The 12,699-nt window shown below is 41.5% G+C and overlaps 1 protein-coding gene across 6 annotated transcripts in view; it reads left to right on the forward strand.

Annotated features, from left to right (window-relative positions):
* The window catches only part of MFSD6 (major facilitator superfamily domain containing 6), a 103,067-nt gene that overhangs the window by 73,708 nt on the left and 16,660 nt on the right, over window positions 1-12,699 (forward strand). For 3 of the 6 annotated variants that reach the window (XM_073218385.1, XM_073218390.1, XM_073218387.1), the window contains 3 exons: window positions 266-364; window positions 1,528-1,808; window positions 3,744-4,256. In XM_073218385.1, the coding sequence (XP_073074486.1) occupies window positions 266-364; window positions 1,528-1,808; window positions 3,744-3,935 (572 nt within the window). In that variant the 3' untranslated portion in view covers window positions 3,936-4,256. Of the gene's footprint in view, window positions 1-265; window positions 365-1,527; window positions 1,809-3,558; window positions 3,584-3,743; window positions 5,817-12,699 lie in introns of those variants that run through there. The other 3 variants (XM_073218389.1, XM_073218388.1, XM_073218386.1) reach the window with 3 other exon arrangements.

Consider the following 12,699-nt stretch of genomic DNA (forward strand, 5'->3'; position numbering starts at 1 on the left):
GGTCTTTGTAAGAGCATCATTGAATTTTATGGTGAACGGTACTTAGAAACAATCCTTTGTAAATGCAGTTTTAAAATTTGATCAATGACAGATCCAATACCAGTACCTGTGGTTTTCCCACTATATGAAGCCAACAACCATTTGCCATTATCTGGTCTATCCCAAGCTCTCCTGCCTTTGCCCTGAACTTTAGAACACTGAGTTTGGAGGAAGATGTCTGAATTTCCTGGAATTACTCTCAAGAGTGCTCTGTTTGTTTTCACAGGGGCTGCTGCCACCTTCCGAGGAATCGGCATGGCCTGCCTGGTGATCCTCCTGCTCTTTGCCCTGATCCAGTGGCTGGCGGTGCCAGATGAGGAAGAAGGTAAACATGTCCATTCTTTCTTAATGGTTCTACAGGTTGAAGCCATGTGAAATTCTACACAAACCTCTAAGAAACCCAAAGATGGTAATAGAGGGCACAGCAGACCTACTTGTCCAGATTTTCTCAGTGGTGCACTGATGAACTCATGGGTACTACTGCTGGAGAGAAGCTACTACCTACTTGTTGAAAAGAATACTGGTGGTTTTAAGTAGCTTGGGGTTTTCTTGTTTTTATTTTGTTTTATAGCCTAAGGTCTTGGGGGGAAGTATTGGTTTAAAATTTCTCTGGTACTCTAGGGATTTCAAATTTATATCAGGTACATATAAGGCTGTACAGTAATTCTACTACTAGGGATAGGGAGTGCTGTTAATCTCTATGCTTTTACCTTCACTTGAAAAAAGAGTCTTACATTTAAAATTTGAAGTTTTCCCTAAACCAGGCATGGCCTTCATTAAAATCGTTGTAGAGAAAGGAGGTTACATTAAATATAATGTATATATGAGAACAAGTTGAATCAACTTTTTTAAATGAAGAAGACCTACCAGTAAAATGCAAACCTCTTGCTCAGCTCTTGGGTCCTAGGACAGGGCTCATCTTTGGTGTCCTTTCCTCAGAGGAGTGTTTGCCTCAAGTACTTGAAGTGCTGATGTAAGAGAAAGACTAGCTTGTTACAGAAATCCAGAGGCAGATTTTAATGCCAACAGGTTATGCAGAAAGACAGACCAATACTGATTATTTCTTACTTGTGTTCTTTTATAATCCCAACTGGATCATTATTTCCTATATAGCCTCGGTCCACGCCTTCAGTGAAAGACCAATAAAAACAGCTGTTGTGTGGCTTTTCTTCTTTTGATGCTTAGCATTAAGTGGGCCTAATGCAGCATTTACTATAACCCATGCCCCACAGATGTTATATCTAAGTTAAATGAAAAACATATTTCATATTAAATATAAGTTAATGTCTACTAAGCCCTATAAGGAGACCCTGAAAGATAAACATCACATCCATTTGCTCCATACCTACCCAAATAAAGAAGTCCTTGATATACAATTTATTAATGTTGCCAAGCTCACTAGAATGGGTATATGGGATTGTCTGCTTATTTATGTATTTAAATATGTAGAAAATGCTGAAAAATGTTTTAACATGATTTTCTCTCCAGACAAGACAATGTTGGCAGAAAGGATTCCTGTTCCTTCTAGTCCTGTTCCCATAGCAACCATTGACTTGGTACAGCAACAGACAGAAGATGCCGGGCCACGTGTGGAACCCAGACTTCCACCCAAGAAAACCAAGCACCAGGAAGAACAGGAGGATGTGAACAAGCCAGCCTGGGGGGTCAGCTCGTCTCCCTGGGTAACCTTTGTCTACACACTCTACCAAATTAAAGAGATGATGCAGCTAACAAGGGATAGTCGTGCTTCTGAGATACAGCCTTTACAGGTAAAGTTCCTCTGTGAGCCTATCTTAAGTCGGCTCATTTGTTTTAATTATTCATGCAATGGGATTTATGGAAGGTCTGGTGGGGGAAATAAACATGCAGACAAATAATTTCAGTTCTCTGTGACAAAGGCATTTTAGAGGTGTATACAAGGTTCCACAGAGGGAAAATTCTGCCTTAGGGAGTTCAGGAGCCTTCACATTTCCTGAAAGAAAGAGAATCCATTCTGATTTTGTATATTTAAAATTTCAATGTTGACAGATACTGGGTCCACTAAGCATATATGATTCTTGCCTTGGGGACCATATATATTGCTCTCTGTAATTCTAAAATTCTAGTGGGGACATTTATAATGGAACCTCAAAAAATATCTGATAAATTACTGAATTAACATGCTGAGCCACTGTGTGGGTCTGATAGGACACCTAGCTCAGTTACAAGTGTGGTTTTGCTGGTGGCCTCGTGGGAAAATAATAAGTGTGATTTTTCTTGTCCCTCTAAGTGTGATCTCTCCTGAGTAAAGTCAAATCATATTGATAAAACAGGATGGGTAACTGTAACTGAAGCCTTTGGAAAATGATTAAATGTATGGACTTGTATGGAAAGCTTGGCCAAAGTAATGAGTCCAATTCCCTGTGTTTACATTAATTACTTCCTTTTACTTGATAAAATCATGTCAGCTCTCTATCTAGAGTAGTTTAAGAGGACACATAAGGAAAACAAAGACTTGAGGAATTTGGGTAACTTCTTTTTAGGAATTTTGAACTGCCTTAATTAAATTTAGCACGACTTTGTAAACTAACATATAATATTTCTGTAATTTAAACCAAATCTGATTCTTTACTGATAACAGATTCTTTACTGATAACAGAATGCATTGCATTCTGATATTATTATTCTGATACTATTTATCAAGATTATAAACTCACACGTGTCCCTGTTCCATCAGCAAGGAGAACATGAGGGTGGGAGGAGTCGCTAAGAGAGGGAAGCAGGAGAAGGATGACATTCTGCTGGAACAGCGTTGTTTTCATTACTTTGGGTACTTGCCCTCATTTTCACAAAGCCTGTTAGGCTTAAGTATCATTAAATTTGTTTTTTCTGGTAATGTTAAGATCAATAAAAACTGGTTGATATGGCTTAGTTATTCTTATGAAGAAGTCATGCAAATATTTTTTTACATTTTAGAATCAATTGCAGAAATAAAACTTTCCTTTGGTGCTCAGCAATTCAGAGGAAAACCCATTTTAAAAAACATGTTTCCTGATTTTAATGTGGTGTGGAGTGTGGCAACATGGCATTTTACAGACATGCTGTGGGTATGTTCTAGACTAAATGTGTCCTCATAGTTACTTACAATTAGCATATTAATTACTTGTTTACGTTCTCTTTTCTACATGGACTTTCTACATACAACTTTTAGTGTATACTTTATCCCAAATATACATCAGGACTATTACATTCAGGGCATCTTTTCCTGGCCCTGCCTCTGCGGCGGCGAACACCCTGCTTCCTGTCAGACAAGGTGCCTTCCAGCTCCTTAGTTCCCAGGTCTCAGCAAGTGGCCTAGGTTTCAGTTCTGTGCTGCTTGCCCAGTGACTTGCCACAATGGCTGGGCAGCGCGGGGATTCAGTGAATACTCGCTGATGTAAACAATTTGTTTTCCCAGTAGTGACGATTTTGTAGTTATGTTCCTTTATCCACAAGACTCGTCTGCTTACAATGTTTGTGTTTTTCATGCGGCTTTGGCAGTTGCACATAGGAAGAGAGATGAAAGGTAAGACAGTCTGTCCTTATTCGTCTAGTGCTTGTTCCCTGACGCGGTCACTTTAGGATGATTGCACCATGTTTCCTGTATCTTACTTGAAAGCATATAAAAAGCACTGGACTTTTTTGCTAGTCCTGACTGTGAGGTAACTCCTGTTTTCTCCTTCCAGGGCACCAGTGAAAATCGGGAAAATTCTTCAGCTGGTGGAGCCCAGCCTGTCCCACGTGAGACTCATTCTGACCCATGTAGAAACCAGCCATCCCCTCAAGCAGCAGCATCTCAGATGCAGAGCAGCCCTGCCCACCCCAGTGTGGAGCAGAATGAGGACCAGCAGGCTCAGCCTGCTGCTGGGGGACACTGAGGGCCCCCATTCATTTCACACCCTGCATGGGACCAGGCCCCTCTGCCAGGACAGAGGGAGAGGCACCCTGAACCCAGGACATGCCTCATCTTGAGGAGTGATGCACCACACACACTTCTAAACACCTGAACTCATTAACATGGAAACACGCACACCTAGGAGCTACAGTACACATTGGCAGACACAGGTAAACTTCCATGGTCCTGCTGGAATGGGAAGGGAAGTGGAGTTCATGAGGACTTCAGATACTTGGTTGGTTGGGCTGAGGACTACAGGACTTTTTCACAGAGCAGCAAAAGCTGAAACCAGCAGTTACACTAGGTAAGTGGAGGGGAAAAAAGTGTTTCAAGGTGAATGTTGATGTAACTTCCCTCTTCTGATTATTTATTCTAATTATTTGGTTCTTAATGCAAACAGAAGAAACAGAATACACATGTAATTTTGTCCTGAAGAGTACCATTTAATAAATTACAAAACATATTTAAAATGTAACCAGATAAAATTTAGTAGCTTACACGCTTTTGTTTCAAAAACAAAAAAAAAAGGGAAAAGTTCCATCAGAAACTTGGCATATCTCTAGCAAATATATTTTTCTATGTGTATGGTATACAATGAAAATAGTCAATTCTTTGAGCAGTAAAAGCTATTACTGACTACTGCAATCTCAGCTAACCTTTAAAATGCCTTTTGTTTTAAATGGGCTTTAAGACCAGAGGAGGAAATATTTAAAATAAACCAACCAATTCAGTATCCTATGGCTTGATAGGCAAGGGTTTACTAAATTTTCAAGACTGTAAATAGCCCCCATCACTATTTACAATTTTAAAGTGATTTGGGCTCTAATTAGCTGATGGGATAAAACTTAAAGAAAAAAAAATCACGGAATTCCTAAGGGTTTCTTTAATTAAGCAGTACTATTTACAAATGACAGTACAAGATTTAAGTGCCTGGGGGAGGATTACAAATTTTTAAATTACATAATGAATCAGTTTTTGTTTGGTTTTTGGTGAAGAGAAAAACTGGTGAATAGGAAACCAGGAATGGAAAGGACAGGAATAAGAAGTAACTATACTTTTCAATGACTAAAGAAAGAAATCTCAGTATTTTCTTCCCCATAAAGACACAAACACTGGACAGTTCAGATCGGGGTATGCTACTCTACATATTACAGCTACAGTCAGATCAATGGGTGGTGAATCACACATAAAGTTTGCTGCTAAAAATGGGAGCTGAGGATACCAGAGGGACTTGGGGAAGGGCTTTGGTAAGGGAAGACTGCTTGAGCTGACTGAACTATGGTGTGTATAATAGCTGTGGGTGAGCACAGAAGAGAGGAAGAAAAAAACAGAGTTAAAAATGAGCAACTCACCTTACCCTCTGACCCTGATTAGACAGAATCAGTTGTAAAGTGAGGGCTTCTCCATGACACCACACTCTTGCCCAACACTGCATCTAGGAGAAGAAACTCTGCACTTGGATGTCTAGCTTTGCCACAAAACACAGCTTAAAAGTAACAGGAAGAAATAGAATTAAGCAAATAGTTATTTTTGCACTTGAACTGAAATGTACTGTACTGTAAATTATCATGACTCATTTTAAGTGACCTTTAAATCAGATGTATTTATTATGCTCATGCAATTATAAAAATAAAGAAGGATGACAGGCTGAACCTCACCTATGAATGTACAGTATGTGGATTTGTGAAACTGTAGGAGTTCCAAAACTTATATTGTACTTGTGTTTACAGTTCTGATTTATTCCTTTGAAAAGCCTGCTGTTTTGGAAATGCACAGTTAACATGTTGAAATAAAAATAAATACCATTTTTAAATATTTCTTAAACGATAAAGATGTGACCAAATAAAAGTCCTTTACTCTGTAATGCATGAGACCCAATTCACAGGCCTTTGTTATGAAACATTTACTGTGAGAGCTGATTCAATGATGCAGTAATTTCCAGCCTTTTAGAGCAACTCCTTCATAGGTTTGTAGACTTTGTGACTTTTTCTTCCCATCCTCAAAGTCCCATATGCCATTTAAAAAAATACTGAGGAGAATCTCAAATTAAATATTGAGAATTTTATAACCCCACTTGAGATTTCCTGGAAATCTCCAGGGCTGTCACAAAGCCTGGGCTGGTGACATCATTGACTTAATGACTAATTTAATACTCTTTCCCCTATGATTATAGAAAAAGTCAGTTACCCCAGAATGCTGAGCTTGTGTGGAACCAAAGGGATTAGCTGCTAATAAAAAACTATTACTCAGACTTAAGTAGAATTTTAGATGATTATAACACACATATCTCCACTAGCCAGTAAATTTCATGAAAAACCTAAGCAATTCATAGGAAGAACAATACTGCTTTACTGGCTTATTCTTCTTGCCATGGGTTACATGAAGTAATTGGCAAGTGCTTCCCTCTGACTTGTAGTTGCTTCGGTACTGTGGGGGCTGGGCTGCTGGTGGTGTGCGAACCATTACTGAAGCAGTACTCTTTGAAGCAGGTGATCCTGGAAAAGGGGAACCACATCCATGGTTACTGGGTGGTGGTTGTGTGCTGGTGAGATTATCTCTTTGTCCTTTCAACGACCCTATTTGGTACATGTCACTGTCCCCACTTTACATATAGAATTAGTTCCTGTAATAGGAACTTCTGTTGGAGGATCCTGGGGCTGAGTTTATGCTAATAGTACCAAGGTCACAAAGCCAGGATTCAAATTCAAACTTACTTGATGTCAAAGCCCAGGTCTACACAGTACATCCCTTCTACCAGGGAACAGGGAAGCCATTCCTTGCCTCTGTTATGGAAGAACAAGCCATAAAGCAGCCCTGGCCTGAATCCTTACTTTGTGTGTCTGATACTTGTATGTCTGTGGTTGTACTTCCATTAGGGTTTCTAGATATTCCCAGATACCTAGAAATCCAGCACCTTCACTCCTGGTGTTCTGTTATTCATGAATGCCAGACCCCTACACTCTGTCGGTGACTTGAATGGTTTGGCAACGTGGCAGAGGAAATGTGAAGGTTGGCAGGGATGCCGAAGATGAGTGTCAGGGCAGCCGGGAAGAGCAAGCAGACATAGCCACTGCTCTGCATCCTGAGGGAATGGTTTTGTGGAGCAGCCCTGTCTGGTAGGGTAGCCATTAGCACAGGTGGCTGTTAAGCACCTGCAATGTGACTAGCACATCTGAGGACTTAATTTTTCATTTTAAATTTAAACAGCCTCATGTGACTCGTGGCTACCATATAGGACAGTGCAGGTATACAGGGAGAGATTATATCTCTTTGGGGGAATCTTTGGGCCTCAGTTTCCATATCTTCATTGTGAGAGGCTAGATCTAAAATTGTGTTACTCTGTGAAAATGAGGGTTTGCTGTGACAGAGATGACTATAGGGAGTAAGAGGTGATTTCCATCTAGAAAGTCTGTCCTTTGGTGCCTTGGGACATGCAAAAGCTGCTTCTGAAGCCCCAAACCACTCCTGTGTCATTTCAGCAGAACTCTGGAAGACATAGCTGAGAATTCCAAACCATAGTACAGGTGGGAAGAGAGAGACAGAATAAAGGGGTGAGAGAAAGGGGGACTGGTTTCTCAAATCAGAAAGTAGCTTATCTTCTGTGAGGACAAATAATGGCTTAAGAAGAGACAGTAACTGGAAACTTGTTGATGTCTAGAATGGAAAAGAAATGAGCCCATACAGGTGGGTGCCTACCACTCAACTGCCATCTGCTTCAGGTGGTTAATGCAGGGCTACTTGCCCCCGTCACTCCAGCAAGTTTTTAGATGGCAGTGCAGTGACCATGTGGCGTTCGGGTCAGGAATGTGGACTCTGGGAGTCCCACTGTGTGGATCTGAGTCCCAGCTCTGCCAGTAGGAATTAAATTTATACTGAACCTCTCTGGGCCTCAAGGCCCTCCTCCATGAAACTAAGGTGATTACAGTATCTGCCTTGCAGGGTTTTTGGTGTTTAAATGAGATACTTGACACACAATGCACACTCCATTAAGATCTCCATGGTTGCTGAGCACAAACAGGTCATGTGAGAGGACTGCTGTCTTGCTTCCCCAACCACGGTCTAGCTCTCATAGTATTTGTTAACATTTAAATCTAGAACCATATTGCATTTGCCCAAACTACAGTGCTATGTTAAATATGTTTGCTACATCTAGGAAGCTGTACATTCCGTTCCAACATGCATTGTAAACATTACTGGTTGGAGATATAGGTTGGTTAAGGGATAAAATTAAGCAAAACATAAATTAAAGAGGATGGGAAAAAATGAGAAGTAACAGTGACAGTTCCGTAGTGTGCAAAGGCCACAGAGATGGAGATGTTGTAAGACTTTTGTTCCACAATTTAAAATTTCTTTTTCTTCTAAGGGATGTAGATAAATGTAAATAAGAACTTTATCACCACTTAACAAGTTATACACCATGTGCTCTTCCCCAAATAGTCAGCTGAGGATGCTCTTCTTTTCTATTATAAACTTGTATTTTATAAAGGTGAGGAATTTTTTTGTTCCCTGAAAAGATCAACGGGGTCTCAAAAAATAAAATCTAGGCCAGTGCAAAGTGTGGTCATGGGCTGGTGCTGTCTATATCAACAGCTGCTGGTGTGTGACAAAATATAGAAAATAAGCATTGTGAAATGTGTCAGGTCATGACATTACTATGACATCCCAACACATAATCACTGAGCTTACATTCTGAATGTCTTGGATAGGGTTGGAGGGAACTGTCTCAGAGGTGGCATGTCCATCGCCCTAGAGGAGGCATGTGCATCACATCAGCAGATGTAATCACCTCAAGTGGATTGGCATGGGACCACTTCCTTGACTACCTTTTTTTAAAAGATGGTAATAAAAGTAGAAAGGGCATAGGCCCTGACACATTGGGACACAAATTCTGATTCACTACTTTATATATGTCCTTCAGCAACTTTTTCATACCTTGACTCTTTCCTCATCTGTAAAATGGAAATAACGTTAAATCATGTTACAGAGTGATAAGGTTCAAAAGAAGAGGCATAGCAAATACAGCACCTGATGGATCGCCAATAAACACCAGCACTCTCCCACTTTCTCCTTTTGATCAATGCCACTTTGGAAATGGATCAAATCTAAAACCAAACAGATCCACCCAAATTATTTAAGCAAGAAACAAGGAGCAGCTATCCCACTGAATGCATCTTCCAAGATTTATCCTGGCAAATACATACCTACCAAAGTATCACATTCAGAGACCTCAGCAAAAATATGCAAAGTTACCTTAAAAAGATAACTAGACTCCTAGAGCATAAAAGAGTGGGTGGTCTTTGCCAATGGACTGGGTATCTGATCACATTGGCAAGGCTCACTTCATTGTGGAAAGGGGGTGTGTTTGCATTGGACTTTTTGGCCTGATGAGATTAAACATGTGTTATAACAAACTCCTTCTTTCTGGGTTTGAAGTGAGTCTCTTGTAAGCAGCATATAGATGGGTCTTGCTTTTTTATCCATTCTGTTACTCTGTGTCTTTTGATTGGTGCATTCAGTCCATTTACATTTAGGGTGATTGTTGAAAGATATGTACTTATTGCCATTGCAGGCTTTACATTTGTGGTTACCAAAGGTTCCAGGGTAGCCTCTTTACTATCTAGCCATCTAACTTAACTCTCTTATTAAGCTATTATAAACACAGTCTGATGATTCTTTATTTCTCTCCTTATTCCTCCTCCTCCATTCTTTATATGTTAGGTGTTCTATTCTGTGCTCTTTTGTGTTTCCTTTAACTGCTTTTGTGGGTAGTTGATTTTATTTTTTGCCTTTAGTTAGTATTTGGTTGGTCTGCTTTCTTTGGTGTGATTTTATTTTCTCTGGTGGCATCTATTTAGCCTTAGGAGTACTTCCATCTAGAGCAGTCCCTCTAAAATACCCTGTAGAGGTGGTTTGTAGGAGGCAAATTCCCTCAACTTTTGCTTGTCTGGGAATTGTTTAATCCCTCCTTCATATTTAAATGATAATTGTGCTGGATACAGTATCTTTGCTTCAAGGCCCTTCTGTTTCATTGCATTAAATATATCATGCCATTCTCTTCTGGCCTATAAGGTTTCTGTTGAGAAGTCTGATGACAGCCTGATGGGTTTTCCTTTGTAGGTGACCTTTTTTCTCTGTCTGGCTGCCTTTAAAACTCTGTCCTTGTCTTTGATCTTTGCCATTTTAATTATTATGTGCTTTGGTGTTGTCCTCCTCGGGTCCCTTGTGTTGGGAGTTCTGTGGGCCTCCATGGTCTGAAAGACTATTTCCTCCCCCAGTTTGGGGAAGTTTTCAGCAATTCTTTCTTCAAAAACACTTTCTATCCCTTTTTCTCTCTCTTCTTCTTCTGGTACCCCTATAATGCGAATATTTTTCTGTTTGGATTGGCCACACAGTTCTCTTAATATTCTTTCGTTCTTGGAGATCCTTTTCTCTCTGTGTTCCTGTTCTCTGATTTCTATTCCATTAATGGCCCCTTGCACCTCATCCAGTCTGCTCTTAAGTCCTTCCAGAGATTGTTTTATTTCTGTAATCTCCCTCCCTACTTGCTCCCTTAGCTCTTGCATATTTCTCTGCAGGTCCATCAGCATGGTTATGACCTTTATTTTGAATTCTTTTTCAGGAAGATTGGTTAAATCAATCTCCCCAGGCCCTCTCTTGGGGGTTGTCTGGGTAATTCTGGACTGGACCGTTTTTCTGCCTTTTCATGGTGATAGCAGTAGCTATAGGTAGGTAGTGTGTGTGTCAGCTGGGAGAACAAAGTCCCTTCCTGCTTGCTGGTCGCCTTGCCCTTCTCTGCTGCCTGTGTCGGTTTCCCGCACTCCCCCGCACTCCTGGAGCAGCCTCCAGATTAATCCCCTAAGCAGCCGTGGGCGGGGTCATTGTCAGGGTAGCCCAGAGCCTTGCAGGGAGTGGCAGGCATGCTGGGTGTGCTCTCCTGTGAGAGCAGCACCCCTTTGCACCTTGCCCCGGTTTCTTCTGCCTGTGCAGGGCAGCTGCACGCTGGTGGCAGCCTTTGGATCTGGCCTGGGCGGCTGCGCGCCAGAAGATTCTGGGAGGCTGCTGGGGGGCGCGGCCACTCCTGGGCCGCCGCCGCCGGCTCGTGTGGCAGCTTGCAGACCACTCCACCGACTTGGGCGCACGCAGCCACTCTCAGGCTACTGGGCCACTGTGTTGGGGGCCGCGCCAGCTGGGGGAACGACTGGCAGGCTGTTTATCGCCGTGAGGGGCCTCAGAGCTGTGCTGCCTACCAGAGGGTTAGGGTGCCTGGAGTTCCCTGGGATTCCCAGCTGCTGGGCTGAGTGTGCCGGGACAATTCTGTCCAGTTGTGAGGTCCCTGTCCCTTTAAGACTTTCAAAAAGCACTCACTTTTCTTTTGTCCCAGGGGAGCTGGTTGCAGGGACCCGCTTGCAGATTTTGCTTTTCTGTTTCTCTAATATTCAGCACACTGTGCACTGTGTGTCTGCACTCCTGGTGTGGATTACTAGAGCTGGTTGTTTAGTAGTCCTGGGCTTTCACTCCCTCCCCGCTCTGACTCCTTTCTTCCCGCCGGGGAGCTGGGGTGGGGGAGTGCTCGGGTCCCGCCAGGCTACGGCTTGTATCTTACCCCCTTCGTGAGATGGTGACTTCTTGCAGATGTAGAGGTAGCCTGGCTGTTGTACTGTATCCACTGGTCTCTCTTTTAGGAATAGTTATATTTGTTGTGTTTTCAAAAATATATATGGTTTTGGGAGGAGATTTCCGCTGCCCTACTCACGCCGCCATCTTGGCTCCCCTCCTCCTTCTCTTTCTGTTCAAGCAACTTTCATACAATTTGATCCTTATAAATGTCTTCTGAAGAAGAGAGGATCTGCTGGGTTATCAATTCAAGTGTTTTTATCCTTATACCAGTTATATTTTTTGGCCATTAATCACTATATGGACATGCCATGTGAATTGGCTGATGTGAGACAGGTCTTCTTATGGTACAATGACAAAAATCAAAGTTCTGAATCAATAAGGCCACGAGTTACACACCCACATGGTTAACTTATCAATGTCATACCATGAAGGAGGGTTTCTCAGAAGGCAGCTTGCTTCTAGAGTCACCTAAAGATAAGTCCCTATCTTACGGCAGCATTCTTCAAAATTCCACATCCCTTACATTATCTATGCATAGGATCCTTCTTTCAGTTGGACACAAAAAGCTCATTTGAAAAACTGTACTTCCCTAACTCTGGAGAATGATCACACAGAATAATCCTTCCTATTTTTAACATTTGAAGGGTCTTAATCCATGTTTAGATATATTGGTGTAACCCATCACTATTCTAAACCTCTTAAAATCTAAAACCTTTTAAATTTCTAGTTTGAAAAAGGTCATAAATTCAAATACTGTCCTAAATGCCAGATGGACACTCCCCCGGTAATTCAGCCACAACTATTATTGGCAAACTATACAACTATATCACAAAACATTTTTTGTGATGTGTAAAATGTGTTTTAAAACCTCTTAAAAATAACATTTGAATGATACCATTGTTTAAATATGGCCACCTACTCTACCTCTCACCCACACATTCTGGTGTCAAATAGTCCAACTTGCTAACAACAGTAAGCTTTTGTGAGGCACCTAGCATAAGCAATAATACAACAAACGGGTCTGTTATGCTCATAACTGCACACCTAAGGCAGTGTGAAGCACAAAGCCAACCTTCAACCACCTGTAAAGGGCAGAGCTGTTTTACTGAATGGTCACTTAAACACTTTAA

The sequence above is a fragment of the Manis javanica genome, chromosome 12 (assembly GCF_040802235.1).
Source record: "Manis javanica isolate MJ-LG chromosome 12, MJ_LKY, whole genome shotgun sequence".
NCBI lineage: Eukaryota > Metazoa > Chordata > Mammalia > Pholidota > Manidae > Manis > Manis javanica.